At 37.7% G+C, this 25,522-nt stretch overlaps 4 protein-coding genes across 8 annotated transcripts; 1 reads left to right on the forward strand and 3 right to left on the reverse strand.

The window, feature by feature from the left end:
* The first annotated feature begins 1,262 nt into the window (after positions 1-1,262).
* Positions 1,263-5,305, forward strand: LOC118061386 (uncharacterized). Its single transcript, XM_035074838.2, has 5 exons — positions 1,263-1,564; positions 1,876-4,025; positions 4,156-4,366; positions 4,555-4,637; positions 4,987-5,305. The coding sequence occupies exons 2-5, from the start codon at positions 1,935-1,937 to the stop codon at positions 5,083-5,085; spliced, it is 2,484 nt and encodes an 827-aa protein (XP_034930729.1). The 5' UTR covers positions 1,263-1,564; positions 1,876-1,934; the 3' UTR covers positions 5,086-5,305.
* On the reverse strand, positions 5,135-6,811 carry LOC118061472 (NAD(P)H-quinone oxidoreductase subunit M, chloroplastic). The gene is made up of 2 exons (XM_035074944.2): positions 6,247-6,811; positions 5,135-5,503 (listed from the first exon to the last, which is right to left on the reverse strand). The coding sequence occupies exons 1-2, from the start codon at positions 6,721-6,723 to the stop codon at positions 5,321-5,323; spliced, it is 660 nt and encodes a 219-aa protein (XP_034930835.1). The 5' UTR covers positions 6,724-6,811; the 3' UTR covers positions 5,135-5,320.
* An 821-nt stretch (positions 6,812-7,632) lies between these two features.
* Positions 7,633-17,328, reverse strand: LOC118061022 (uncharacterized). 4 transcript variants are annotated; one of them, XM_035074750.2, is made up of 10 exons: positions 12,331-17,328; positions 10,572-10,773; positions 10,323-10,470; positions 10,091-10,187; positions 9,813-9,887; positions 9,602-9,692; positions 9,178-9,448; positions 9,047-9,089; positions 8,867-8,970; positions 7,633-8,432 (listed from the first exon to the last, which is right to left on the reverse strand). In XM_035074750.2, the coding sequence occupies exons 1-10, from the start codon at positions 17,246-17,248 to the stop codon at positions 8,031-8,033; spliced, it is 6,351 nt and encodes a 2,116-aa protein (XP_034930641.1). In that variant the 5' UTR covers positions 17,249-17,328; the 3' UTR covers positions 7,633-8,030. The 4 variants fall into 4 exon arrangements, with proteins under 4 accessions (XP_034930641.1, XP_034930583.1, XP_034930500.1 ...); XM_035074692.2 differs by having other exon boundaries at positions 10,323-10,473; XM_035074609.2 differs by having other exon boundaries at positions 10,560-10,773.
* Positions 17,329-20,666: 3,338 nt separating this feature from the next.
* Positions 20,667-24,700, reverse strand: LOC118060935 (protein kinase STUNTED). 2 transcript variants are annotated; one of them, XM_035074293.2, is made up of 11 exons: positions 24,289-24,700; positions 24,109-24,206; positions 23,664-23,901; positions 22,840-23,556; positions 22,498-22,746; positions 22,238-22,401; positions 22,069-22,148; positions 21,747-21,894; positions 21,506-21,655; positions 21,058-21,315; positions 20,667-20,944 (listed from the first exon to the last, which is right to left on the reverse strand). In XM_035074293.2, exons 1-10 carry the CDS (start codon positions 24,458-24,460, stop codon positions 21,082-21,084), a joined length of 2,250 nt encoding a protein of 749 aa, XP_034930184.1. In that variant the 5' UTR covers positions 24,461-24,700; the 3' UTR covers positions 20,667-20,944; positions 21,058-21,081. The 2 variants fall into 2 exon arrangements, with proteins under 2 accessions (XP_034930184.1, XP_073260306.1); XM_073404205.1 differs by having other exon boundaries at positions 20,667-21,315; positions 24,289-24,699.
* Positions 24,701-25,522: the final 822 nt, after the last annotated feature.

Consider the following 25,522-nt stretch of genomic DNA (forward strand, 5'->3'; position numbering starts at 1 on the left):
ATCAACATTTGATTTATTAAGAATTAGTCTTCATGATGTTTTTTTTCAATTTTTCTTTCCAGGAGGTTATCCTAATTATGTACCCACGGTCACGAGGTTAATTAGTGGGTTATTTCGAATTGAGCAAGATTTTTTTTCGTTGTTTTTTTTATTATTTCGCCCTTCAATCTTAGATTGTTTAGTAATTGAGATTTATAGTTTTATTTTGATTGTTTTTAAAAGAGTTACCTCAATATTATAACTAGATTGCAGATTTGATATATTAACTAGATAGGTTTAAATAGAGCTTTTTAAAACTTTTTTATGTTGTTAACTTTTTATAATTATTATATTTTTTATTTATATTATTTTAATTAATCGAGTTTATTAAATCTAGCTCACTGAATAATGACCCTCGTGTTTTTTTAACTTAAAAACAAAAAAGGCTCACATTATTCTAGCATGGTTGGGTTGATATCTGCCTCTTGCAGTCAATTTCACGGCGGCGATGGTAGTTGCTTCCCTGGCATGGGCTCCATCTACATCAGGTCTTTCTTTGGGTTTTCTACCGATATTCCCTCTCATGGCAAGGAGTTGGTGTTCTGCCGAGCTTCTTGTCTCGGTAAACTCTGGTTCTCATGTCAGCTTCCTCTTTTCCTTGTATATGTTGTCTCTATCTTGGTTGTCTTTTATTATTATTATTATTTTACTGTGGTGATGTTGCCACCTTCCTGCAGTTTGCCTTTTGTTTTCTTTGCCATCTCTTTTGGCACTTTTATATTGATCCATTGGATATAAAAGAAAGGGGCATGATCATTTAATGTATTGTATATAATTTAATTTAGTGTTACAGTAAAGCCCAGGACAGGTGCCCCTCACAAAAAAAAAATCCATAAAACAGGCCTAAACACCCCAGCATCAATAAAAAAAATTCAAAACAAGCCTAGAAAAGCTTAGGCACATTATAAAAACACCTAAGAAACCCAATTTAATAACCCATTAGCTTAACCGGTTTTTAAGAAAAAAATCAAAACCAAACCAAACTCATCAGTTCAATTAGGTTGATAATTTAAAAAAGAGATTTTGGTTCGTTTGGTTTTTAAGAAAAAAATCCAAACCGAACCAAATCCGGTTCTGCTCATCCCCCAGCAACTCAAAGTTACAACACATGACTGGGAGCTGACCGTACGAAAGCCGAGGTCTTGGTGTACCAGGTTGACCCAAACTTTGATTTTTTTTAAAAAAATAAAAAGCTATAAACTATGTCGTTTCAATCTTTTAAACAAAAAAAAACTCATAACGATATAAAAAAACAGGTTCTAGGTTGACCATACAAACCAAGCCGGATCCTATAAATACGCAACAACTTGTTCACCATGTCAGACTTTGATTCCCAAACACAAGTCACTCACTCCCTCTGCCGTCTCTCTCTCCCTCCCATTCGATTCGCTAACTGTCCTCCATTTCTGATTTACTTCAAAATCTTCCTAAATATAACTTTAGGTTTTCCTTTTCTATCTTTCTTTTTTTGTTCTGGCTCTCTTCAACAAAATGTCATCAAAGCATCAAATTTTTTGCTGATCAGGTAAGAAACTCTTCTCTCTCTTCTATAATTATGGTGGTTTTCTGTGGTTTAGGAGAAAACGAGAGAGGAAAGGAGGGTATCCTTACTGTTTGTGTAAAGGGTTTCTTTGTCTAGAAATCTGCATGCATGTAGGTTTCTTAAGGTTTTTTTTCTAAAGAAAGTCTAGACCCTTTGTTTATTCATCCTTGTAATTGGTGTGTTTTGCAGTTTGTTATTTTCCTTTTCTTTTTTGTGACAAGCTGAAAAGTTTTGTTTTTTTAGCAGTGAACTGACTATTTTTTATTGTCTGTCTTTTTATTATTTGAAAACAGGGGTGATTAATTAGTTCAATTATATGAATTAAGGACCTCTTTTCTGGGGGGAGATATTGATGGGGTCTACCAAAAGAAAAACGTTGGAAGTAGTTCCTGTTGCTGTTCAAAGTGAAGGGTTTGATTTTATGCATGATGAGAGGTTGGATCGGAGGTTGAAGAGAAGGAATATTGGCACTCGACGATTCAAGGACAATTCTAATGGAAAAAGCAACAGCTGTAAAGGCATTACAGCTGTGAAGAGTAGCTCTGATTTTTTTTGTGCTCAGAAGGATGGCCATGACAGCGATGTTGGTGATGAAGATTACAGGAAGTATCATGATGGTTCATATAGAGGGCCGTTTTTTGATAGTGATGCTCATCTTGACACGAAGTCTTCATCCAAGAAAAATAACGAAAGATACAGTGGTATTAAATATACCGTGTCTCCAATGAATGCACCCAACAGCAGCAGCTGTATTCTACTTGATGATGATGATGATGATGATAGTTATGAGGTTGATGAACATTACAACAAGTTTTTAAAGGACTTAGATGGAGGGCTGTATGTTGATAGTGACTGTGATGCTTGTGTGGATATCAAGTCTTCATCCAAGAGAAATGTCAGGTCAACTGATAATGGTAATGCTGTTGACCTTGTTAATCGGTTTGTGGAGAATAGTGTTGGTATTAATGGGGCTTTGGATGGTGGTAATGCGGATACTAGTTTTGTTGATGATGATACTGCTCCTATGCCTCTGCCTGATGGCATTGCTAGTGTTGGGACAGTTGATGTTGGTCTAGATGGTGCTAGGGCTGGAGATAATGATATCGTTGATGATGGGCATCTCAATAATGGCATTGTTGGTGAACATGAAGGAGATGATGGTAATAATAAAGATGATGGTTGTGTAGGTGATGGTGCCGACACTAATGAGGATCCTGACTATAAGATGTTCTTGGATAATCTTAGACAGGATGGGAAATCATGCATTCTTGAGATTCCACTGACTAATGAGATATCAATAACTGTTAGGTATGACTTACAAGATGGCGCATATGATGGGTGTAACATAGAGAAACCAAACACTCAGAACGACTGTCCAAAGAGAAAGAACAATGGAACCACGGAATTGTTGAAGAATGATTCGAGAATTGAGCGAATGGAAACGAGGAGTGTTACAAGGAAAGAGAGAGCGGCAGCTTCGAGAAAATTGAGGGATGTTCCAGCAAGAGCAATGAAGATTTCAGTGGTTGAAAGCAAGAAGAAAACAAAATATATGAATCCTTTTTGTTGTAGAGCAGATGGACATGCTGGCAAAAGGCCTAATTCAGAATCTCTTGGTCCAACTAATTGCAAGAGCAAACATGAAATGAAATTGGATATGACCCAGAGAATATTGAGGGATGTCCCAGCCCGAGAAAGAAAGGTTTCAGCTGTTGGAAGGAATTTGAACGTGGAAACTGTGGATCTTACAAATGAAGGTGCAAGTATAAGGCCTAGTCCAGAAGCTCTTAGTTTGACTAATTTCGAGCGCAAACACATGGTGAAAATGACAATGGTGAATCATATAACAGAGAATCAAAGAAAATCCAGGGCTGCTCCATCCAGAGAGAGAAAGATTTCAGCAGTTGAAAGTAAGGTGAGAGAGGAACCTTCGAATCTTGTTTCTTGCAGAGAAAATGTAATTGCAAGGAAAAGACCTAGTCAACAAGCTATCGGTATGAATAATTGCAAGCGCAAACACATGCATCTGGATATGGAGAATTGTAGGATGGAAACTCAACAAAATATAAAGGATGTTCCAGCCAAAGAAAGGGGAAATTCGGCAGTTGAAAGGAAGTTTGAAAAGCAGTCCCCGAATGCAGTCCCACATGGAGCTGATGGGCATGCCAGTAAAAAGCATAGCCCACAAGCCCCCAGCTCCACAATTTGCATAAACAAATGTGAGATGAATCTGGATATGGTGGATGATAGCTACCGAAGTTTTTTGAATTCACTTAAAAAAGATGGTAGATATGCAGTATTTGCTCCTCAAAGTGGAAAAGTAGTTTTGTTTGGAGAGGATGAACAGGGTTCCTCTGATTCTGAGGTGATTGTCATGGACAAGGATCAATTTTTTGATGGAAATGATACTCCATTTGTGAGTTCAAAAGCATACATTGTAGAGGTAATTCATCCTTTCCTACCCCAATTCTTTCGTTTCCTTATTTACCATGTTTCTGTGCTTTCAAATGAATTATGTTAGCATAATTATAACGGCTGAAGTCTGTTTTGGATTTATGTTTTCGCAAATTAAGGATGAAGGTTGGATGGACAATGGAGTTTCCAGTAAATTTAGAGAGGAACTTTTGAAAATCCTTGAAAAGCCTTATGATGAAAGGGAGTTTGAAGACCTGTGGCAAAGAATATCTCACCGAAGTTATGTGAACCGTGATATAAACTTGCGGAGTGGGTGTATAAGATTTGAAACAAAAGCTATTGGAAAATCATATCTTGACCATCATGCAGGTGATTTTATCATCAGCATTGTTTTTCAGTTTACATATGCATGCCATCTGAATTTTGAGCTCGTGCTACTCTCTTTGTTACTCTCCTTCTCTCAGTATTTATGCATGGCCATGATTGATATACCATTTTTATGATTTTTGATTAATTTTGTTCGTAACTTACTAGTAATTTTTTTTTTATTCTTGTAGATCTCGAAGCAAAGATCCGATCAGCTCAGGGTAATCGGCCAGAAATTTTGAATCTCATGCGTGGTTTTTTCTATTGGTTGATGGTGAGTATAAACTTCTATTGTGTTTTCTTTTCAAAACCTTTTTTAGTGTTAACATCAATCTGTTTCAGTAATGCATTTAATCAAAGAACGAACCAAATTGGAAATCATCTTTCTTTTCAATTCAACAAGGAAGACAACTGTCTTTGGTTTAGCATAGATATCTATTAAATTGCTAGTTTTAGCCTTAGGTAGACTGTTGTGACCTCGACTTTCTATATTTGCCAGTTAACACAAAATAATTTATGGACCTGAATTTGCTGTGTACTTAAACGTATTTGACATTGTTGTAATTGTTGTAAGCACAAATATGGCACTTTCTAATCCATATGGTTGTTACTTTTTTGTCCAGAATGCATCGCATGCTGGATCTCGAGCACTTCGACCTTGGCTGGACTCTTCATGTTTGAAAGTGCGGCCACAACATAAGAAGGAGATAGATGTCTTATGAATGACTGAATTAGATCATGAAATGTAATCTAGCATGTGAAGAAGATTGGTAGACGCGAAGGTTGTCCTTCCAAAAACTATACCAGGTAGAAGGTGCCAATGTATAGAATGCTAAATACTGAGGCAACTTTTAGCAGCTCGTGGAGATGAGCCATCAGTATGAAACCGTATTTAAACATTCCACATCTCAACTTGATGCATTTGTCTATGTTTTGTCTGGACACCCTATCTGTATCTTATGATTGTACATCTTCCAGCTGGCCATCATTGTTAAATAGAATGCGTGGTTTCCCCATGCTGAAATTCAGGACCCTTGCATTCATGTTGTATTTGATTTCTCCATCATACAGCAGCTTCCTTATGTAGTGCTCTATATCCGAACCAATCAGTCGCAGTGTGTATTCTGTCAACGGGGCACCCTGTTTGCACATAACACGTTAGTATTCGTAAGGCATAACAGGGATCCACTGATCACACAGACAGAACTTTACAGAACACATCTTCCATTCAAGATTGATACAGATGCTTGGTAATTTCCAGGTTCCCTGGCATCCTTTTATTCAAATCAAAGCTGTTGTTGGTTAAAATGCAGTATGAGGATCCTTCAGCAGTATCAGTGCCGATTGGATGGAAAGAAGGTGATTTCAGTCCTAAAGTTGCAGCCGGAAAAAAAAGTTTCAAGTTGATGTTTTCTGGAATGGATTTTTTGTTGCGGTTGGGATGAAGAAAGATGTGGTTATATCACAAAAGGCCTCAACATCTATCACTTTGATTTGGCGTACTCTTTGGATTAAAGATGTGTTTGTAAGGGGGTAAAGGAAGCCGACTATCTACCTGTCCCCAGCTCTTTATCATGATGCAAAGATCAGGGTAAACATGTATTTACCGATGCAGTTCCATTTGTTTTAGGTTTGATACGGGACTTTTATGGGAGATTTAATATGATATAAAGACTACTAATTAATTCAGGTGCACTTGTTTTTCAATGAAAAACGAATAAAAAAAATGTCATTTAAATCATGTCCGATAATAATTTCAACCTGTGTTTCTTTCTAAGAGGGTTTGCAAATCTAAGCAAAAGATGGAGCAGAACTTCCGGCAATTTGAACAATTTTAAGTTCTCTCGAGACTAAAAAATGCATGATTTTTATGGCAGACTCACCTCGTAGTGATCCACAAGCTCCTGGAAGTAGGAGTAAACCTTATGGCAACTCTCTTCTGTCCAAACGAACTCATCTGTAGGATCAAGGATAAGGGTGAGCTTATCCATCTGAGTTTGATCGAACTCACAAGTTTCTGGGTCAATGTAGGCAGCATAGATCCTCACGTGCCGTGTGACGCTGCTGAGCCACTGCCCTCCATATTCCCTGCTCATGTTCTTGCTCTTCACGTTCACTTGTGGTTCCACTGGTCTTGGTTGCGTTGGTTGCTTCACTTTCTCCTGTTCTAGCTCTTTTTCTTCTTGTGCATCTACTTCCTGTGATCCTTGGACTTCAGCTCGCTGCTGAGCTAAAACAGAGATTAGGCGTCTCCTTCTCAGTTCTCTTCTGCCTCCAAGCCAACCCAACATAGAGAACTTTGCACCAGCTATGTAAGAGGAAGTTGCTGCCATTGCTAAAAATCTAATGCGCTGTAGCATTTGGCACTGGTAGTCAAATTCTATGAACTTTTTGTTTGCTAGCTTTTTAGAGATTTACTTTCCAGTACTTGAGATTTTGGGAAATTCTTAAAAAAGCCAGCAGATTGAAGTCCATTTATTTTCTGGATAAGATAAGACTTAATTTTATTGACCGTATGTGTGGTGAAGAAAAGCAGAAAATGATGGGCTGCCACGAATTGAGCTATGGCACTATCTTATATTTCTGAATAGCCTGGCTTTTAGCTTTGAGCTTAATGGAGGGTTTCTATTTCCTTCTCTGTGTGTATATTTTTGGGTTCTTTAAATTGTGCTTCTAATATAATGAATTAAAAAGACGTATTGTCCATTTGCAACAGTGGACTTTGGACGTTCAAAACATTTGAGCTGATCATTCTTGCCACCCTCGACCTTTTTTCTTTCTTGGTTTTGTAAGGATGCGTACAGGGTAGCGCATGGCATGACTGCACAAAAACAAAGATGATTTAAGTTTACGACGATATTAAATGACGATTAGCAACTCCAAATTTGTAGTCATTGTTACTCTTAATTTTCTCATTCCGTTCTGCAATGCAAAGGCTAAATATAATCTCATATTCCTGGCCTGAAAATGCCTGACGTTCAAAAACTAACTTCGATACCAAAATCGTTTTTTGCACTGCGCTCTTGGCTCTGCCAGAAGAACTGGGATCGATTCTCGATTCTCATCAGTATTCCAGAAATTAAACTTGACGGAAACCTTCCGACTCATTCAAGTTCAACTTCGGAGCCATGCCTCTGAAAAGGCCACGATTTTTCGAGCACAACTAAGGCCGAGCACAATGCTTTCATCCTCCAGGAGGAAGGGGGGTAACAGTAGTATTATTGAGAGCCAAAAGCGCATGAGAAACAACAAAATTAAAGAAGTTGGAAGGACGAAAACTTGGCAGCATCATTTTATTTATGAATTATTACAACGTATCATGTACACAAAGGAAGCCACAAAATGTATTCCTATAAAAAGACTAAATGAAAGAAAAGAAAAGAAAACACAAGGCATCTGTATCCCTGTTCCTGTTCCTGTTCCTAATCCTGTTCCTGTTCCTATTTCCTATTTCCTAACAAAGAACTAACATATACCCTATGCACAACCAAAGAAGGTTGCAAGCTCATCAAAATCATTCCATCTTTTCCCACGCTATTCTATTTGACCGTAAGGCATTTGCAATGACAGAAAACCAGAGTGATAAAACCTGATTTGCCTCCTGTACAACAGACTTCCTGTGGCGCAAGCTTGGTGCTTAAAAATTGAGCTACCAGAGATCTTGGCGTTAGATGTTCATTATACGGACTGGTTTAATTAACTTGTCAAGATCGCCTAATTGCAAGTTCATGGGGTCACTATCACTGAATGCTGTATGCAGATCACCTGGATTGTTATTTTCTACCACTTCTTCATCACTAACATCAAGGCTGATATAATCAGCAATTCCTTCAAAACAAATGGTATCATTATCTTGCACATAGAGCTTTCCAGGCACTGCATTTCTCGTCTTAGTGGCATTGATGTGCATCAGGCCAAAATATCGCCCTTGTGCATTGTTCTCTCGTGATCGCTTGCTTTTCTTTTCCTTCGTTCTGTTTTTGGGGTGGTGTAGCTTGCATTTGGATCCTTGGGGACAGGATCCTATTGCTTCAAAGGAGGGGCAGACATAGCTGTGCTTCTTCGGACACTGCATAGCAGATTTATATTGCATTTACATGCTTAAGGTTTGCGAGGTGTGTGGGCAGAGAAAGAGTCATCAAGCATTAAAAAAACAATAGATATCTCTAAGGATTAAACAGAAAAGATCATCAGGAATGAAATGAAGCATTTCTAAAAACTTGTTTCAGGGGCAAAACAGTATCTCAAAGCCTAATCAATTGGATAATCATATAGCAATTGCCAGAGACAGCTTGTGTCAGCCAGCAGTTTTAAGGAAAGGAAGGTCCGGTGGGTGGGCAATCCTACAAGTAATAATGTCCCTGTAATCTTACTGGATGTGGCAATGTAAATCATCTTTGGAGCAACTAGCACATATTTTTCTCCTTTTGACGAAAATTCAATATTTAACCATCAAAAGTCAATCAAAAACAAGTTACTCGAATACAAAGAACATGTCAATACCTCATTCCCATCAGCACAATAGCCCCTGAGAAATCCCTCGCAGGTAGAAGCATTTGGGTTGACATGCACGTGTCTATAAGGGCAGTTTTTATTGGTACAAAGGCCTGCCAGAAAAATTCTCAGAATCCTGCACTATCACCAATAGATTATACAAAAACATAATAGAAGGGGGGAAAGCACCTTGCAAAAAGTAGGAACAATCAGGCATCCTTTCAGGAATGACCTGCAAAAGAAATAAAATCAAGAAGGAATGTCAACAAAGGCAAATCAGCCATTTGAAACAGGAATGTCAAGTTCTTTTGACTAGAAACCTTATGAGTCAATTTGCAGTCATGATTGAAACATAAACCATTCAAAAACTTTGTGCAGACAGCAATTTTGGAGGAATCATGAATGAAAGGACATTTCCCATCATCTTTGTTGCATTTTCCAAATCTTGTGAAAAATTGACAGTACTTTCGCTTTCTGGCCAATCGTGATCTTGCAGTGTGCAAACTCCATCGTACTTTTTCACTGGCCAAAATGCGAGTTCGCTTCTTGGGATCTCTTATGAGCTGGTTACCATTGCCAATTCGAACATATCTGCCAGTTTTGAAATTTGTTTGTAAGCAGCCACTTTTATAACCCAGTAACCAAAACATAAATCATAGGTTTCTAAAATATCAGGCAATTAACAATCCACCGTGCTCTCAACTAGAAACTAAATATTCAACAGCAACAAAACCAAAGACATACTCATCTTTCCCAATCATTAATCTCCTTGGAATATACAGCTTCTTGGCATCCTTTTCTTTTTGAAGGGCTCCCGCGCACGATGACTCATCATCTACAAATCATTTTTCTTCACTTGTTAGAAACCAATTCGGTGGCATAGGCCCAAGCTATCAATACCCAACACAATAAATAACCTACAAAATGAACAGCAAAAGGATCAATAAAGGACCACCTGATATCCTCTGAAGAGTCCGCCTTGAAGAATCCATTTTGTAGCGTACTGAACCAACACGGAAAATGCGTTCTCCTGCAAAAAAATTGTAAGTATATTTTCAAATCCATTATATTATTGTTCTACAAGACAATCATTAAAAGCATATTTCAAAAAACCACATGGATGAATGAACGCTAAAATCCCATACAAACAGATTATAAGCAAGCACTATGGAGACATCTGCAGACAAGAATCGCTGCATATTCAGCGCAGCTCCATACTTTGAGTAAACTTACGAGAAATGTTTCTACTCTTTGTTGGACAAGCAACGTGTGCGGCACCTCTCTGTTCCCTTTTCTTTCTCTCTGCTGCAGCAACAGCCAGGGTAGCTTCCTGCATAGAAGCAAAATGGAATGTTATCAAGAATGATGAAACTCTTACACTGTAAAGTGAACATAGATAGACTTCAAATCTGTTTAAATAGGAAAAATAAAACAAAAGGTTTGCCTGCAATCCAGCCTAACTGACCTCATTGGCTTTCTTTGAGTGCTTTTCAATGGATTTTGACCATTTTAAACTAGACCCACCAACACTTAATACCTTGGATTTTCGAAGTGAAAATCCATGTTTTGACCTCGTGTACTCTGTATTCCTCTTTCTCAAAAGTAGCAATTTCCTGCTGAGAAAGAATGGCAAGTTTTTTATTTTTTGTGGAAAGTTACAAAAGACTGAAATTAGTAGCAGAAACCTAAAGGAAAACACCACCAGTTATTGTACCCAATTGTAGATAAGGAACTATGATCAGAAATGGAAGACGAATTCGGCAAGGAACTTCTCCTATAGGTTGCTCTTTTCCAGGGAAACAAATGAGGCAAGACCTTCCCACAATGTGACGAATCACCATCATTCTTTGATAACTGTGCACCATGCAGTGTCCAGACTAAAGACAACTTAGAAGGTTTACAAGTCCTTGTCACAACTGCAAATGATAGCCAACTTCAGTTTATTTTCTAATGATTATTGATTTGTCAAAATAAAATGATAAAAAAAGCTATTCCAACAATGTCTGGAAGCTAATTCATTGGAAGTAAATCATGACCAAGATCACAATACGTAACTTGCAGAAACACACCAAATTTGGGGGGGCTGGGAACAGAACTGCTATAGCTGAAATTAAAATTTGGAATGCAAGATATGGAAAGAATGTCTTTGCTTAATAAATATTTCCGTTCATAAGCAGATGCCATTTAACAATTAAGATTAGCCAGAGCCCAAAAAATGATGAAAAGCCATTCCAACAATATTTCCACATTATACCAGGGAGTATATTATGGCTTCATCCACTGTGGGCTACAGCTTAACATAGAAAAAATTACTTAAAAATTTGCTACAGCTGACATTATAAACGGGTACAAAAAAAGTTATGCAGAGAATGTCTATGCCAAGCAAAAAGTTTAGCTAGAACTTTAATTTCCATATAATGTTCAAAGGATATTAGAATACATGGATCTTCAAACTATTCAATTCTAGTATAAGATAACATCCCAGATACATTTTGTTTTAGAAAGAATTAAGGAAAAAAGAATTAGTCTAAAACCAGTTTTCCAATGATGTTTGGACTAACTTGAACACATTAGGCAAGTACATCCAAAAAAGTGGTGATCACTCGAACAAAGAATCCATGACTATGTATGATGCATGCACGCTACGCTAACTGGATTCATATCTTCTTAATGAAAATCAGTCCACAATAAATAAATTATGCCATTAATTTTGCCAGTTCATTCTTAGATATATGATACAAGCAGCGCGATAGCCAGAACTCCATGTTCTCATACATAAAGCTGATCCCAACTTTATCTCTTTATATAGATTCAGAAAATTAATAAAATACTGGAGCCTGAGACTTCCTGCCAGCCAATTCATCGGGCCAAGATGAAATCATTTAAAAAAGGGGGCTCATACCAAAGCATTCTCAATTTGCCTCTCTCAGTGTAACTAAACTGATAGCATAATTAAATAGCTTGGGCGTGTACTCATTCAGTAGAAACACAGCAAATGTGGAATAGAATGTAGGGTGAGAGATTTTTATCAGAAAAAGAACCCAAGGTGAGAAACATATATTTCGAACTTCAACAAGTAAATAGTAAAAGAAGGCACAGTCAATGAAAGCTGCTCTGCAGAGTTTGCACATAGCATGTCAGGTGTTTTAGGTGCTCTTCCAGAACCTGAAATATGAAACCAAATTCTGTTTTTTTTCCCCACTTGCTAATATTGAATCTCACTACTCCAATCCATAGATGTCTTTACCTCTGCACCAGGACTACATTACCCCTCTCACTCAAAAAAGGCTCCTCGCATGGCTATGATATAATATAACACCTAAAATTTTCCTGTTGTGCAAGTGCATTTGGCCTCGATATTATAAAAGTCACAAGATACATAAGCCTCATAATCAACCAGTTCATTTAGATTGATCTTCACGGAGATTAAAAATGCAGTGAGTGAGAGAGAGAAATAAGTTGATCAAACACACCTTTACGCAGTCGTCTCTTACTAAAATTTCTGCTGAAAGAGTTAAGAGCAGTTTGTCCCTCTGAATTTAAACTTTCATCAGGTATGCTGGCTGTCTGCTTGATCTGACTTTCCAGTGAAGTCCTAATTAGCTGATTTTTCCTCCTCTTGTAATAGCTATCAGATGATGTGTTATGAGCATTTTGAACAGAAGACGCGCAAGGATTTGAAGATGCAACCAACTGATTTGATTTTCGCTTAACATATGTTAGGCTCTTACCATTTGCTAAAGCCACGGTATTCCCATCATTTGGATCACTGTGACATTCCAAATTACTAATTTGGCTATTTTGAGTTAATGGAGATTCTGAAATTTTCAACACGTCATCAGAAGACTTTGGAACGTCATTGCTTTCCAACAATTTTGTTGGGACCGTAACAGTTTCAGTACAAAGAGAGTGAAGATGCTCAGCTAATGGTGAAGATGCACGACCCCCCAAAGAGTTGCTTGCTCGATTTGATATTTTAGAGACACTAGATAGTGAAGGTGTTCTCGGTTTCTCAAAAGAAGCATCCATGCCTCCTGTTCTCAAAACATTGAGAGGATCAGCAAGATCAATTCTACTGTCAGAGCCAGCACTCTTCTTTGGTTCATCAGTACCAGAAGAGTTGAGCTGATATACAGAAGAACTCAAAGCATGTGGACCTGGGGATTGAGCAACTGAAGTAGGTTTTCTGACAAGACTGTTACCCTTGCGAATGTAAGAGGTGCGCTGGGACTTATCGGCTTTTCTAGGCAATTGCCTTTGCGCAGGAACAGTGCTCGAGAAAGCCTTGTTTGATGGTGGAGCAGCATCAGAGCAGTTATCATTTCGATGCCATGTTCGAGTTTTTGAGATGCGAGATGAAGAAGCTGAACTCTTTGAAGCAGTAAAAACAAAAGATGAGCGACCTGAATAAATCTTAGAAATAGGATGACTACTATGGTTCTTCTTTCCATATAAATCCCCACTCTTGGCATTTGGCATCTGAGTTGTAATTTTGGAATCCTGTGAAGGCAAATGCCCTGTCTTCCCAGTCAACAACTGATCACGTTCCACTGCATGGTCCAAATTTAAAACAACTTTAGCATTTTGTGAACTTAAAATACTCATAGATGAGTCAGAACCAACATTGATTACAGGCCTCTCAGCTGGAATTTTATCATCATTCTCATGAATCTTTTCAACTGAATTTTTGCTGAGGGATGTGCTGATGACATCAGGCAAAGTTTCTGGAGAACCCCTATCAGACAGTGTCTCAGGTACAATCTCCATAAGTTCATCACCGGAATTGGTAAAAGAAACTCCAAAGCCATCTCCAAATGAAGATGGATTGTTTGACGTACAAGGCGAATCATTCTTTGCACCATGAAACCCGCCATCATCCACATCTATACTGGGCATATTTTCATCCAAGTACTGGGTCTGAAGTTTTGAAGGGATTTGGCAATGATCAGTCACACTCTCAATACCGACTTGCTCTTCTGCAGCATCAATGTCCACTTTGGCTCCCTCAACAGCATCAATATTGGAATTATTTTGATTCCTACCTCCAACCATAACTGGAGTGGTGTTTATGATGTCCTCACCTACTGATTCAAATAGACTATGTGATGTCACTTTTTTAACTGCCAGTTCCTCAACAGCCAAATGAGATTGAACATCTTTTAGACCATCAACTTCAAATGCATCTTTGATAGAAGCCACAGAGCTTAAATGCTCCCCTGCTGAACCATTTTCAAGCAACGCAGTGATCCCCTTCTGCGCCAATAGCAAATCAGAAGTACACAGAGAATCCATATCAGACACTACATCTTCCCCTTTTGGCAGTGTTAGACTATCACCAGAATTGGATGGCACTTCCATACCTGATGTAGAGTTACCTGCAAAAACAGGTCCCTCCTCAGCATCAGATTCTACTGGAGAACACAATTCCAGTTGAGGAGCAGAGGACTTTCTATTCTTTTCATTCCTTTGTGATACCCCTCTTTGACCAACATCAGCACTACTCCTGACAGAAACCTTAGCCGCTGAAACATCTGTTAAACTGCCCTCATGAAGAACACTGACTACATTACTACAAGATTGTGAGCCAGCATCCACAAATTGAGCACCAGAAAATGTACACTGAGCTGTACCATCATCTTCAAAACATAATCTCAAAGTTGTGTCCACCCAATGTGCAGTGGTACTGGTGACCATATTTGCAGGCTCCAAATGCATGTCAGGTACATCTGTCCTTGATAAGTCTGACTGAGGCATTTCAATTTTTTTATCGTTCTTCTTAATGTCATTTGCATCCTCCTCGCTGCCACTTGTAGAAACCTTGGTGTCTAGAGAACCTCTGATGGGTTCACTCTCCAATGTTTTAGCAGCCCCATCTTGAGATAGCTCCTCACCCATACCATCACCAGTTCCATGGCCGGAGATATCAATTTCTTCTACATTAGTAAAGCAGTTTGGTGAACCCGAAATGGTCCCTACTCCCTGATTGAGGCGTATGACAGCATTCTGACTTCCTGTTTCCCCTGAAATGGATACATCGAAAATTTCATTGCTTCCTACAGGGAAACTAGCACCCTGAAGGAAATCAGTGATGCCACTCTCAGCTAATGGGCTACCCTGATTTCTACAGGGCTCCTTGCAACCAACATCAGATGTCCCCTTGTCAGAAACCGTAATTCTCTGTTGTGAGTTGATTGAAGCAACATCTAAACCCATCACAGGGATACATGAATACATAGGATCCTCATGAATTATCGTTTTTTCTAAACTTGATAAACCAAAATCAGTATTGCCCTCAATAGAATCCGTAACCTTGAGAGATCCCCTCACTGCATTGTTCTCAAGTACGCAAGAATCTCCAATCTGACAAGGCTGCTTGCTGACATCTTCAACACCACCAATATCAGAGCTAATAATTTCATTCAAAGATTTTGTTAAACTGTTGTCAATATTTGGGATAGCATGCAAGTCTTTGGCACAATCACCATATACAAAACTCTCACCAAATTTGGTTTCGCTGTGATTTGAAGATCCCAAGGGAGAACGTGAGCAGCTCTTCTTTCCACTGCTATTATATGCAAATAAATTACCAGAATCTGCTCCGGCGCCAGCCTGCCCTGATTCCATAAACTTTTCAAATCTCCCCACCCTGTCATTCTCAGGTATCACTGTAGCTTCAATTGGACAAGGCTGTGAATTAACATTAGTCACAGTGGCAGCCTTGTCAGTGTCACGGGGTTCAGCTGGAGTATGGGCAAAGCTATCTGCTTTCACAGGTTCATCACGAGTTTTTGTTGGTTGTGAACTAGATAAAGTTGAATTATGGCTTACAACTTTCTTCACTACTCTCTTGACAACTTTTTTCTTCTTTCCACTGGGTGAAGATATTTTACCAGGCGTTCCAATTCTAACAGCCACAGTCCTCTTCATAGGCATCTCCACTCTATTCTTTAGGGGCAGTGAACTACTATCTCGATCATTAGTAATACCAGAAGCTATAACTCCCTCTCTGGACTTCTTTAGATCCTTGTCAGAACTGGAAGCTTTACTTGCAACACTTGCACCTTTGCCCGCTTCTACTGCAACCTTGCTGGGTTTATTCATTGATGAATTAATACTGTCCTTATCCTTAGCAGGGACCAGCACTTTCCTAACTTTCCTATTCCTAGGTGTCAAAATCGTTTCAGAAGCACCCACTGTAGTTGAAGAAGGCGTCAAAATTGCTACCAATGAATTAGACTTGAAAGACACATCAAGCTCTACTGGGCTTCCCTCTCTTTCTCCCTCTCCCATCCCACGATCTGTGTGTATAGCCTTATCTTTATCTTTACCTCTAAAAAAACCAGATTCCTGATCTTTACCTCTAAAAGAACTAGATTTGGTATCATCAACATAACCTGAGTAAGGCAATCTCTCATCCTCTCTATTCCTGTAACTAGGCTGTTGAATCCTAAGTAGAGCACTCTTTTTCTGTACCTGCTTCCTAGGAGTCCTATTGAACTCATAACTACCCTCTCTACTTCTTTTACCACCATGCCTTTCCACCTCCAAATTCCCTTCTCTACTCCTATAATGCTCACGTTTCCCAGTAGCAATCCTAGTTTCACCATCACCAATCTCATTACTACCAAATTCAATCGATGAATCACGCGGTTCTCTCACGACCTCTCTATCACGAAACCAACTCTGATTCTCACTCCCTTTATCATGATAATCATAATTCAAACGACGTCTATTCTCATAATTCCCCGAATTTGACTCAAAACCCCTCACTTGATTCGATACAGTTCGAAAATCGCCAGCAGAAGATCTACCAGAATTCGATCCAAATTCACCACGAATATGATAATGCTCGCTCTCACGATCAATCACGATATTACGGTCCTGCATAAATCTAGAATTAGGATTGGGATTACCTTCCAATTCATGCCTAGTTTGCCGATCATTACGCAGAACCCTAAAATCAGGTCGGGGTTCATGAACACGGTGGTCGGATTCGGGTAAACGACGCGGCGGCTGACGCTCGTCGTTGAATTGATGAGAAACCCTGGGCAATTGAGTGAAGTGAGGGAGGTCATGGTGCGACAGCTGGTGGTGATAGTTATCGTGAATTTGGGGATGATTAGGGCTATGGTTATGGTTATCCGAGGAGAATTGTGGTGTTTGTGGTGGACGGAGTTGTTGTGGAGGTGGCGGCGGTGGTGCAAGGAAGTTAATAGGGGGGTGAAAATTAAGGTTGTTACGGTAAGGAGGAGGGGGAGGGGGGGGAAGAGGAAGAGTAGGAGAAGGAGGATTGGCGTACTTTGTCTGATGGAAATAGGAAGATCGAGGATCCATAGCGGTGGCAGCTATTCTTTGATCTTTGACGTATCTGTGTGGCCGCGTTTGGACCATGTTATGAAAGAAAGGAACGAGAGGGTGATCTCTCTTTGTTACGCTCTCAGCCGGCTGTTTACGCGTGTGGTTGATTCTTTCCTGTTTTCTATTTGTACTTTTGAAGAAAAAATCAGAAATTGCATTTGGTTTTAGAACCATAAGCCAAAATGAACTCCACAATATGTGACAAATGAAAAGCTTCAAATCAGAGTAATATTTTAATTTCTTAAAAAATTAAAGTGAAAAAATGATTTTTTTTAAAATACAGTTTTTTTCAATCTAAAAAGCTTTTTATAAAAACATACATACAAAAAAAAATAGACTATCAAAAAAAGATACATCAACTGGTGAATAGTCAAGTTTAATACTTTATGATATGTTAGATTTTAATAATTTATTTTTTTAGGTTATTTTTTTTTTAATTCATTGACTTTTTTATAGAAAACATATGGCACTTTATTGAAAGAAAGATACAAGGATGATCTCTCGACTCATTCGAAACTCAATTTAGATTTGTGGTTAAAGACAGTATCGTCTAGTGGACCTGATAGAAATTGGATATACAATATCTCAAATACTACAACAAGGACTTGAGAGCAGTCCGAAGTGTTTCAACTATTGGATACTCGCAATTAATTCTGAGCACTCAAACTGAGTTCGGGGCGATTTTAAACCAATAAGTTGAAGCTCAGACAACTCATCTTGCTGTTGAGATAGAATGACTTGTTGCTGAGATAGATGACTTAGTGCTGAGATTGTCGAACTCTATTGATTGTATATGGAGCTGAAATCATAGATGGATGGTACATATGCTCCCCCTTATTGACCTCACGGTTCCTGCAAATACTCGTCTCTTCCTCCTCCAACCCCACTGTTATAGATGAATTGCATTTAAACTTATAGGTTTTTAAAATTATAATTAATATTTGATTTTTAATTTAATTTAATTATTTTCTAATCTGTTTAATAGATTTTTTTAAAAATATATATTTTTCAATACAATTATTAACGATCTTACTAATAGATTAAGTCTGTCAATATATTTTAAAGAGTTGAAAAATAATTACTATAAATACTATTGCCATTCATCGATGATTTGATTTTGTTGGTAATATTAAAAAATCATTGATAGAATAACATACAGTTGTTTTGTCAATGATATGTCATATTCACCAATTAAATTATTGACAGATTAAAAAAGCAATGATGGAATTCCATACATTATTTTTGCCAGTGCTATGTCATATTCACTAATGAAAATACCAACTAAATTAAGTGTTTTTTTTTTTGTTTGGTATGCTTTTTTTATTTGTAAATTCATCAGCAATTATATTACAAGTGAACTCCTCGACATACCATAAATCACTGATAATAGGTTTTCCTACAATGTGTTTCCATTTACGAGCTTGTCTTTAAAATTCTTGCCGATGGGCTAAGTGTGTAAATACCAATAGGATATTCAGTTGGGAAATTAAAAAATTTTGATGGTGTAAAATCTCACATGTTAATCAAATATTTTTTTATTAAATCACAATTATAACCATCATTAAACTTAAAACTAAACAAAAATCTAATTGGTTAGTTTTAGTATGTGAAGGTGTCGTTTGGTATTATAATATAGTATAGTAGGAGATATTTTTAGGTTGGAGATATTATAGTCTCACCTGTTTTTCTTCAACAATTGTATTTTTCTAAACATGGTTATTATCAACAATCTTTCTTCTCTTATAACTTAATGCCATAATTTTTTAGCCAAATAATTCTTTTCAAGATTTGACTTTTTAAATGGTTATTCTACTTTGACTCACTCTTCATCATATTGATATCTTCTTTTTATCACAACTCCTTGGCCCTCTTCTTCTTAAAAATCCTCTTTTTCTTTCTTTTTTTTATAGATGGTTTTTTTTTGTATAACCTGATCTCTTGTGCAAGAACTTATCAACTTGCATCAAGTCTTTCTTGTTTTCATTTGTATGTTTTTCTCTTGATGTAGAACCTCAGTTTTTTTTTATTGGGCTTTGTCATCTTGCATCTTTAATTTTATTTTTTTTATTTTTTTGATGTCATTTTATCATCCATGTGATTTTGAGATTTTTCTTTATTATGAGTTGATTTATGTTTAAATAAAATAAATTATAAAAAATATATTTAATCATTTGTATTATTAGATGATTAAAATAATTTATTGATTGCCTAAAATTATTAAATTCCTTAATCTCTTCTTTTTATCAATTAAAAAATAATCAATAATATTTATTTTAATTATTTTCTTCACATTCTTTGTACCCCAGCGCAAGTGATGCGCCCAACTGTACTAGCACATTTAAGTGGAGGTAAAATTAAAAGCGGGGCTCGCATGTCTGTCGTGGCTACCAAGTTTACTAATTTCTAGACCTAGTTAATTAATATTACACACACACATTTTTTGTTTTGATGTTAATTTTATTATTCTTGGATTTTTAGCCATGTTCTCTTAAAATTTTAAATTTATTTTTGTTAAAAATTATTTTATATATATATATATTCCAATAATTTTGATATGCTGATTTCAAAAAATAATTATTTTTTAAAAAAGTTATTTTAATATATTTTTAAACAAAAAATATATTTTAAACTTTAACCACTGTCACAATCTTAAATAGATCTATTAAGGATACAAGGATGCAATACATTCCCAATCTTTGCAGTTTGATGATTCCGAATCTCTTAATTAAGTGTTACCCTTGATTCTTTTACATGTTCGCAAATTAGGTTTTTTTTTTCCATAATCAAAGTCTCTATGCATCTTTTACTAGTTGTTCGGGCAAAGGGAGAAGAGGAGGCTAATTATTTTGCTCATACAGTACTGCTCTGTATCCTGTTGTGCAATTGATAGGCCTTTGCAGAAGTGGAAGGTGGAGAACAGGGATGATTTCAAGGGCGAGTTTCGTCAGGGACAGGGATCAAGCTCAGACAGTCTATTCATAGGTAAAATCTTTCCAACGTTTCTCACCCTCTGGATTCCTTTGAAGCCTCTGGTTGTGTTAGCGTCATAAACATGGTGCCGGTGGAAACGGCAAGTGAACAGGTGATGTTCTGGACTTGGTTATGAGCCCATGACTGTGACCGGAACTCCACTTTTAGCTTAGTGCCATGAAGGTATGGGAAATTGAGGATGCAAATGAATGACGGTGACGAGAGAGGAGGAAGGGAATCTGAGGCCGTGAAGGAAGGACATAACCGAGGTAATGCAACCATAATGGCACTGGAGAGGGATGGCAGAGACTCTCAGGGACCCATCCAATATGAGCATTTTGTCATTAAGTTCCAAATGGATGGACCATGCAAGCATTTTGTGAGCCACAAAGTCGCAGAAGAAAAGACTATCGATCTAATTAGTTTGGACTGGTTAGACAGCAGATACAAACACAAGCAAATCAGGGAACAAACAAGCATGTTAATCAAAATTTATTCTATTTAACCATTTTTAAGACACCAGGAGCAATGGCTTTTTTTGTGCTCACTGTCTCACTTTATCAGAAAACGTTCAGTGTTACAGTAAAATCATCATCATCATCAACCACTATAAAAATTACAATCTTGATCCATTTAGATCAATCACCGACAGCTTTGAGGTAAAAAGGAAAGAACCGTCCCAACAAGTGGTGGCTACATGATGACCGCTAAAGGGAAGGAGGAGGGCACACCACAAACAGCCTCTCATCCAAAACCCATCTGTCAGCAACCCAAAGAAGAACACAAACCTAACTGAACAAGAAATGTAAAAACCAAAAGGATGTATATACAAAAGAATTGCAGGGAGTGAACAAGTTCTACTTGCATTTCACCTGCCAGTAATGGTGTTGGTTAGTCTAAGCTTGATGAGCGGCTCCACCTGCCAGGTAATCCTCCAGTGATATACTGTGCTCAATGCTGCTCAAGGAGAGCAAATCATCCTCAACATCAAGCAATGCAAGGTTAAGGTGGGACAGGAGATTAGAACGCGGGCATGCTTCATCATCCAACACGTCAGAATCTTCTGCAACGTTAACTTGCAACCTTGCCCACTTGGTCGCTTCCGCGTCACCTTGGAGGAGCTTCACAACCTTATTGAACCAAAAAAAATGAACAAATTATTTTCTTGAACAAGACACCAGGAAATGCAACAGGTAAACCGTTCATGCTTAACAAGTACACTTCGGAGCTAATGATGCTGTGATTGAGATAATGCATTGTGAGTGGTGAGAGATAAGCAGGCATATCATGATGAACAAAGAGAATACAGAAATGCCTTACAAGGCTCATTTGAGGCCTAGCTCGGGGGGCACGTTTTACACACAGAGTGGCAGCTAAAACCATCCTCTCCATCTGATCAAGATCATAGCTATCACCCAAGCTTGAGTCTAACAATTGGGAAATCTTTCCACCGTTTAGGATCGGTTTTGCCTAGACGAGCAAATGCATGTGATTTTCAGTGACAAAATTCAGATGTAAAAATCCAGTGCCAAGTTAATTCAACGAGTAGCAAAGGACATACCCACATAACTAGGCTCTCTTGACCCTTTGGAAGATCATTGCTTATTGGCTTTTTCCCCGAAAGAAGCTCAAGGAGTACAACACCAAATGCATAAACATCAATCTTCTTGTTAACCTTGCCATACATGAAGTATTCAGGAGCCAAGTAACTGCAGCAATTATCTATTCTTAGTAACCAACTAGTGGATTAAATTTTTATTTATTTCATCAAAGTTAAAATCCACAAGACAATCAAAATCATAATATTAACTCTTTGAAATAAAAAGACAAGAAAGACAAAACTTAATAGTAACATCAATGGTGTGGCAATAGAAATAACATACCCAAAAGTTCCAGCAACATCAGTGCAGATTATATGAGACGAAGAGGTTGGTTCCCATTTAGCAAGTCCAAAATCAGAGAGCTGAGAATACCAGGAAAGCTTCAGAACTTACAAGCCCAGAGAGTAAACTATTGTAGGAGAAGATGAAGAGTTGAAAATGCATCGATCACCTGTGGCTCAAAATCATCAGATAATAGTATATTTGATGATTTAACATCTCTGTGGATCACAGGTTGAGCACTGCAGCTATGAAGATAATCCAAGGCCTCTGCGACTCCTAAAGCCACCTTATATCTTTCATTCCAGCCAAATGTAAGTGGGTCCTTCTTATTACCTAAATAAATTAGAACAGGAAAGATTAAAACAGTTTATATAGAAACTAATTAATGGATTGACTATTATTTGATCAAGAGAGAATTTTTACAATTACCATAAAGGTTCTCTTCAAGACTTCCTCTTGGTAGGAAATCGTAAACTAAGAGAAGATTTTTGTCCTCAAAACAGAACCCCGAGAGAGAAATGATGTTCTTATGATTTAAGGTAGTGATGATCTCAATTTCCAGAACAAACTCCTTCAACACATCTTCAGATGGCTTTAAGATTTTCACAGCAAGTTCCTTGCCATCAGGAAGGCAACCTTTATAAACCTGACTGCTGCCCCCTTTACCAATCAAATTTTCTGAAAGACAAAATAAAAAGATCGGATCAATCACATGAGGGCAAAAAACAAACTGAAGTTGCTTTGAATTTCTATTTGTACAAGGAAACAGACCAGCCAAGAAATTGGATGTAGCTGAGAGAAGTTCTTGGTACTGAAACAATCTGCAAGTTGCTGAGTATTTCTCATGAAGACCCTCCAATTCTTTTGGTGGACTTCTTGAATTGTGGTCCGGATTATGCGGGGCTGTCGCTGTCTCCATTCCAACTGCAACAATTGCACCACTTTCTCCATCTAAATTGAATTTATCTTCACCCTTATCAGAACCATCCTGTTTATGATCGGAATTGACAGTGGATAATGAGAGTTGATCCCACTGAACCACAGAGACCTGCCTTACCAAAGATATGTTTGATTCTTTTTGATCTGGTAAAACTGCACGACAGAGCAGTGGCCAACCAGGTTTTAATTCAGGCACTTGTCTAATTAATGTGGAAACTGAGCTCGTGGGTTCCTCTACCCTTGGTACCGGAACTAGAGCTAAAGACTTGTCATCACCTCCATTATCACTGGAAGATGCTTCTGCAGATTCATTACTGGAATCATCAGCAGATATCGTAGCCGACCCACAAACTGAGCAATTCTCTTTCATGATACTTTCCAGACTATTCGAACGAGCTTTCATTAAGGCCTTCTCCAAAATCTGGTCATTATCCTGATCATCCTTGGAGCCCCCATTGGCACCACTTTCATTCAATACTCTGAATTTCTTCTCAGAGGAAATCGTCCGGTGAACGACACTAAGCAAACTCTTACTATGATCTTTTGTTCCTGAAACAATTACATAATTGTTTGCTACGGTACCAAGAAAATTGAGGAAAAAACCATAAGAGAGAAATTAAAATGGGATAAAGCTCCAATAAACAATAAAAAGTTACCAGTAGTATTTGGAGAGCGCTCCCTTTGAAAAACGACTTTCCCATTATTGACAGCAAGAACAGAACAATCCTTTGGTAGCTTTTTAGCACAATACTTGGCCACGGATGTTGATGACCAAATTGAAGGATGATTCTTGGCAGCTCCAACTATAACCTTCGTTGCTGCATAAGATTTTACTTCCCTGACTAAAACTTTTCGAGTTGAAGAACCTCTGCATATCTTGAGCTTGAGATCCACCTGCAACACACATCCCATCAAAACCCCCCCAAACTCTCCAATTTTTCTAACTTGTCAAGGAACATCTACTAAAAAATTTGCATTTTCTCATCAACCAAACAGATGGCAATAAAATCACATCACTTTAAGTAGCAAAAGCACGCATGCCATATATATAGCAAATGAAAGAATACAAGTTTAAAGTAAAGTAATAAACCAAAAACCAACCTGTTTCAAGTTACAGAAACCTTCATAAACAGCAAGAACAGGGTCAAAGGCTTTAACAAGCGAGAGAAGCGAAGATTTCCCTTCACGGTCCACAATTTCTATTTCACCAAATCACCAAAATCAGACCACCAATACAGAAAACCAAAAACAATATCAGTTCAAGTTCAAAGTTTCACTTACCATTACTACCTAGAACATGAAGAGCAATAACAGTATCTCCAGGTTGAGCCACTTTGACTAAAGCCCAAGTCAACAACTCTCTACTCATTGAGTCAAGCTTGACTCCTACAATCACCGTACTGTCACCGGAGTCTGTCATTTCCTCTCCTTCACGGTGCAGCATTTTCTTCATGCTCTGCCTTTAAAATCCTAGTGATCAGAAAGATGTCGTTTTGGGGTTTCTATATTGTCTTTTTGCTGTCTAGAATAGAAGAGGATCATCTCGTGCTCGTATAGCAATTAGAGTGGAGACTTGAAGAGAAAGAGGTTGGTGTTTCTGGCTTTAACCGTCAGTTTGGCTGTCTGAACCAGACTCGAAAAGGGTAAGGAAGGGAATCTATCTTAGAGTACACCCAGGTGTATTTTAGTTATATGGATATGACATTAGGAGTGGTGGGATTTTTTATTTCTTGGGACAGTTTTGAAACAGATTGTGTCTGTATGTGCTAACAACACACAGTGATTTAATGATATGTAAAATGCTATTTTGAAAAGTTAGATTAATAAAATAGTATTTTAAACAGTATAAATATAGTTTTTTTATTATATTTATTCCAATAAAAAAAACTATTTGAAGAGCTTGGAATAAAAAAAACAAGTGTTTTATTATTTTTTAATAAGTTTGATGTTATTTTTTTTCTACATGGCTATATTTAATTGGTTTATTTTTTTAGTGGCTTTATTTTGTTGGTTTTGAATCTTTGAAGAGATGTGTGAAAATAGCATTTATGTGAGAAAAAATACATTTTAACATTTTTATTTGATTTTTTTCTTAAAATTTGCAAAACAAGCAAAAAAAACTAAAATATTAATTTTTTATATTTAGCTCCTTTTAGCGATAAGTATTTTGATTAACCGGTATGTGACTGCTATTTTTGGCCCTTTTTTTTTTTGGTGGGATTGGGTCCCACTCCCACTTGCAAGGGGCATAGGACCTAAGGAACTGAGATCCTCCTGCTGGGTAGGTAATAAAGTTGGATGGGGGCTGCTGCGCTGCCTGGCGGGGCAGATGTGTTCTTGCAGCGTTTATTTAAATAATGATTATTTCCTTTTATTCTCATTTCTCCCATTGAAAAATTCTCCACTTGGGGCCTCCGGTGATCACTTGAAGGCTCCGATCCCTTAAATTCAAAGTACTCAATTAATTGTGCCTCGCAGACGGTACTCGACACCATTTTCAAATCGAACCATCAAG

Source organism: Populus alba, chromosome 14 (genome assembly GCF_005239225.2).
Source record: "Populus alba chromosome 14, ASM523922v2, whole genome shotgun sequence".
NCBI lineage: Eukaryota > Viridiplantae > Streptophyta > Magnoliopsida > Malpighiales > Salicaceae > Populus > Populus alba.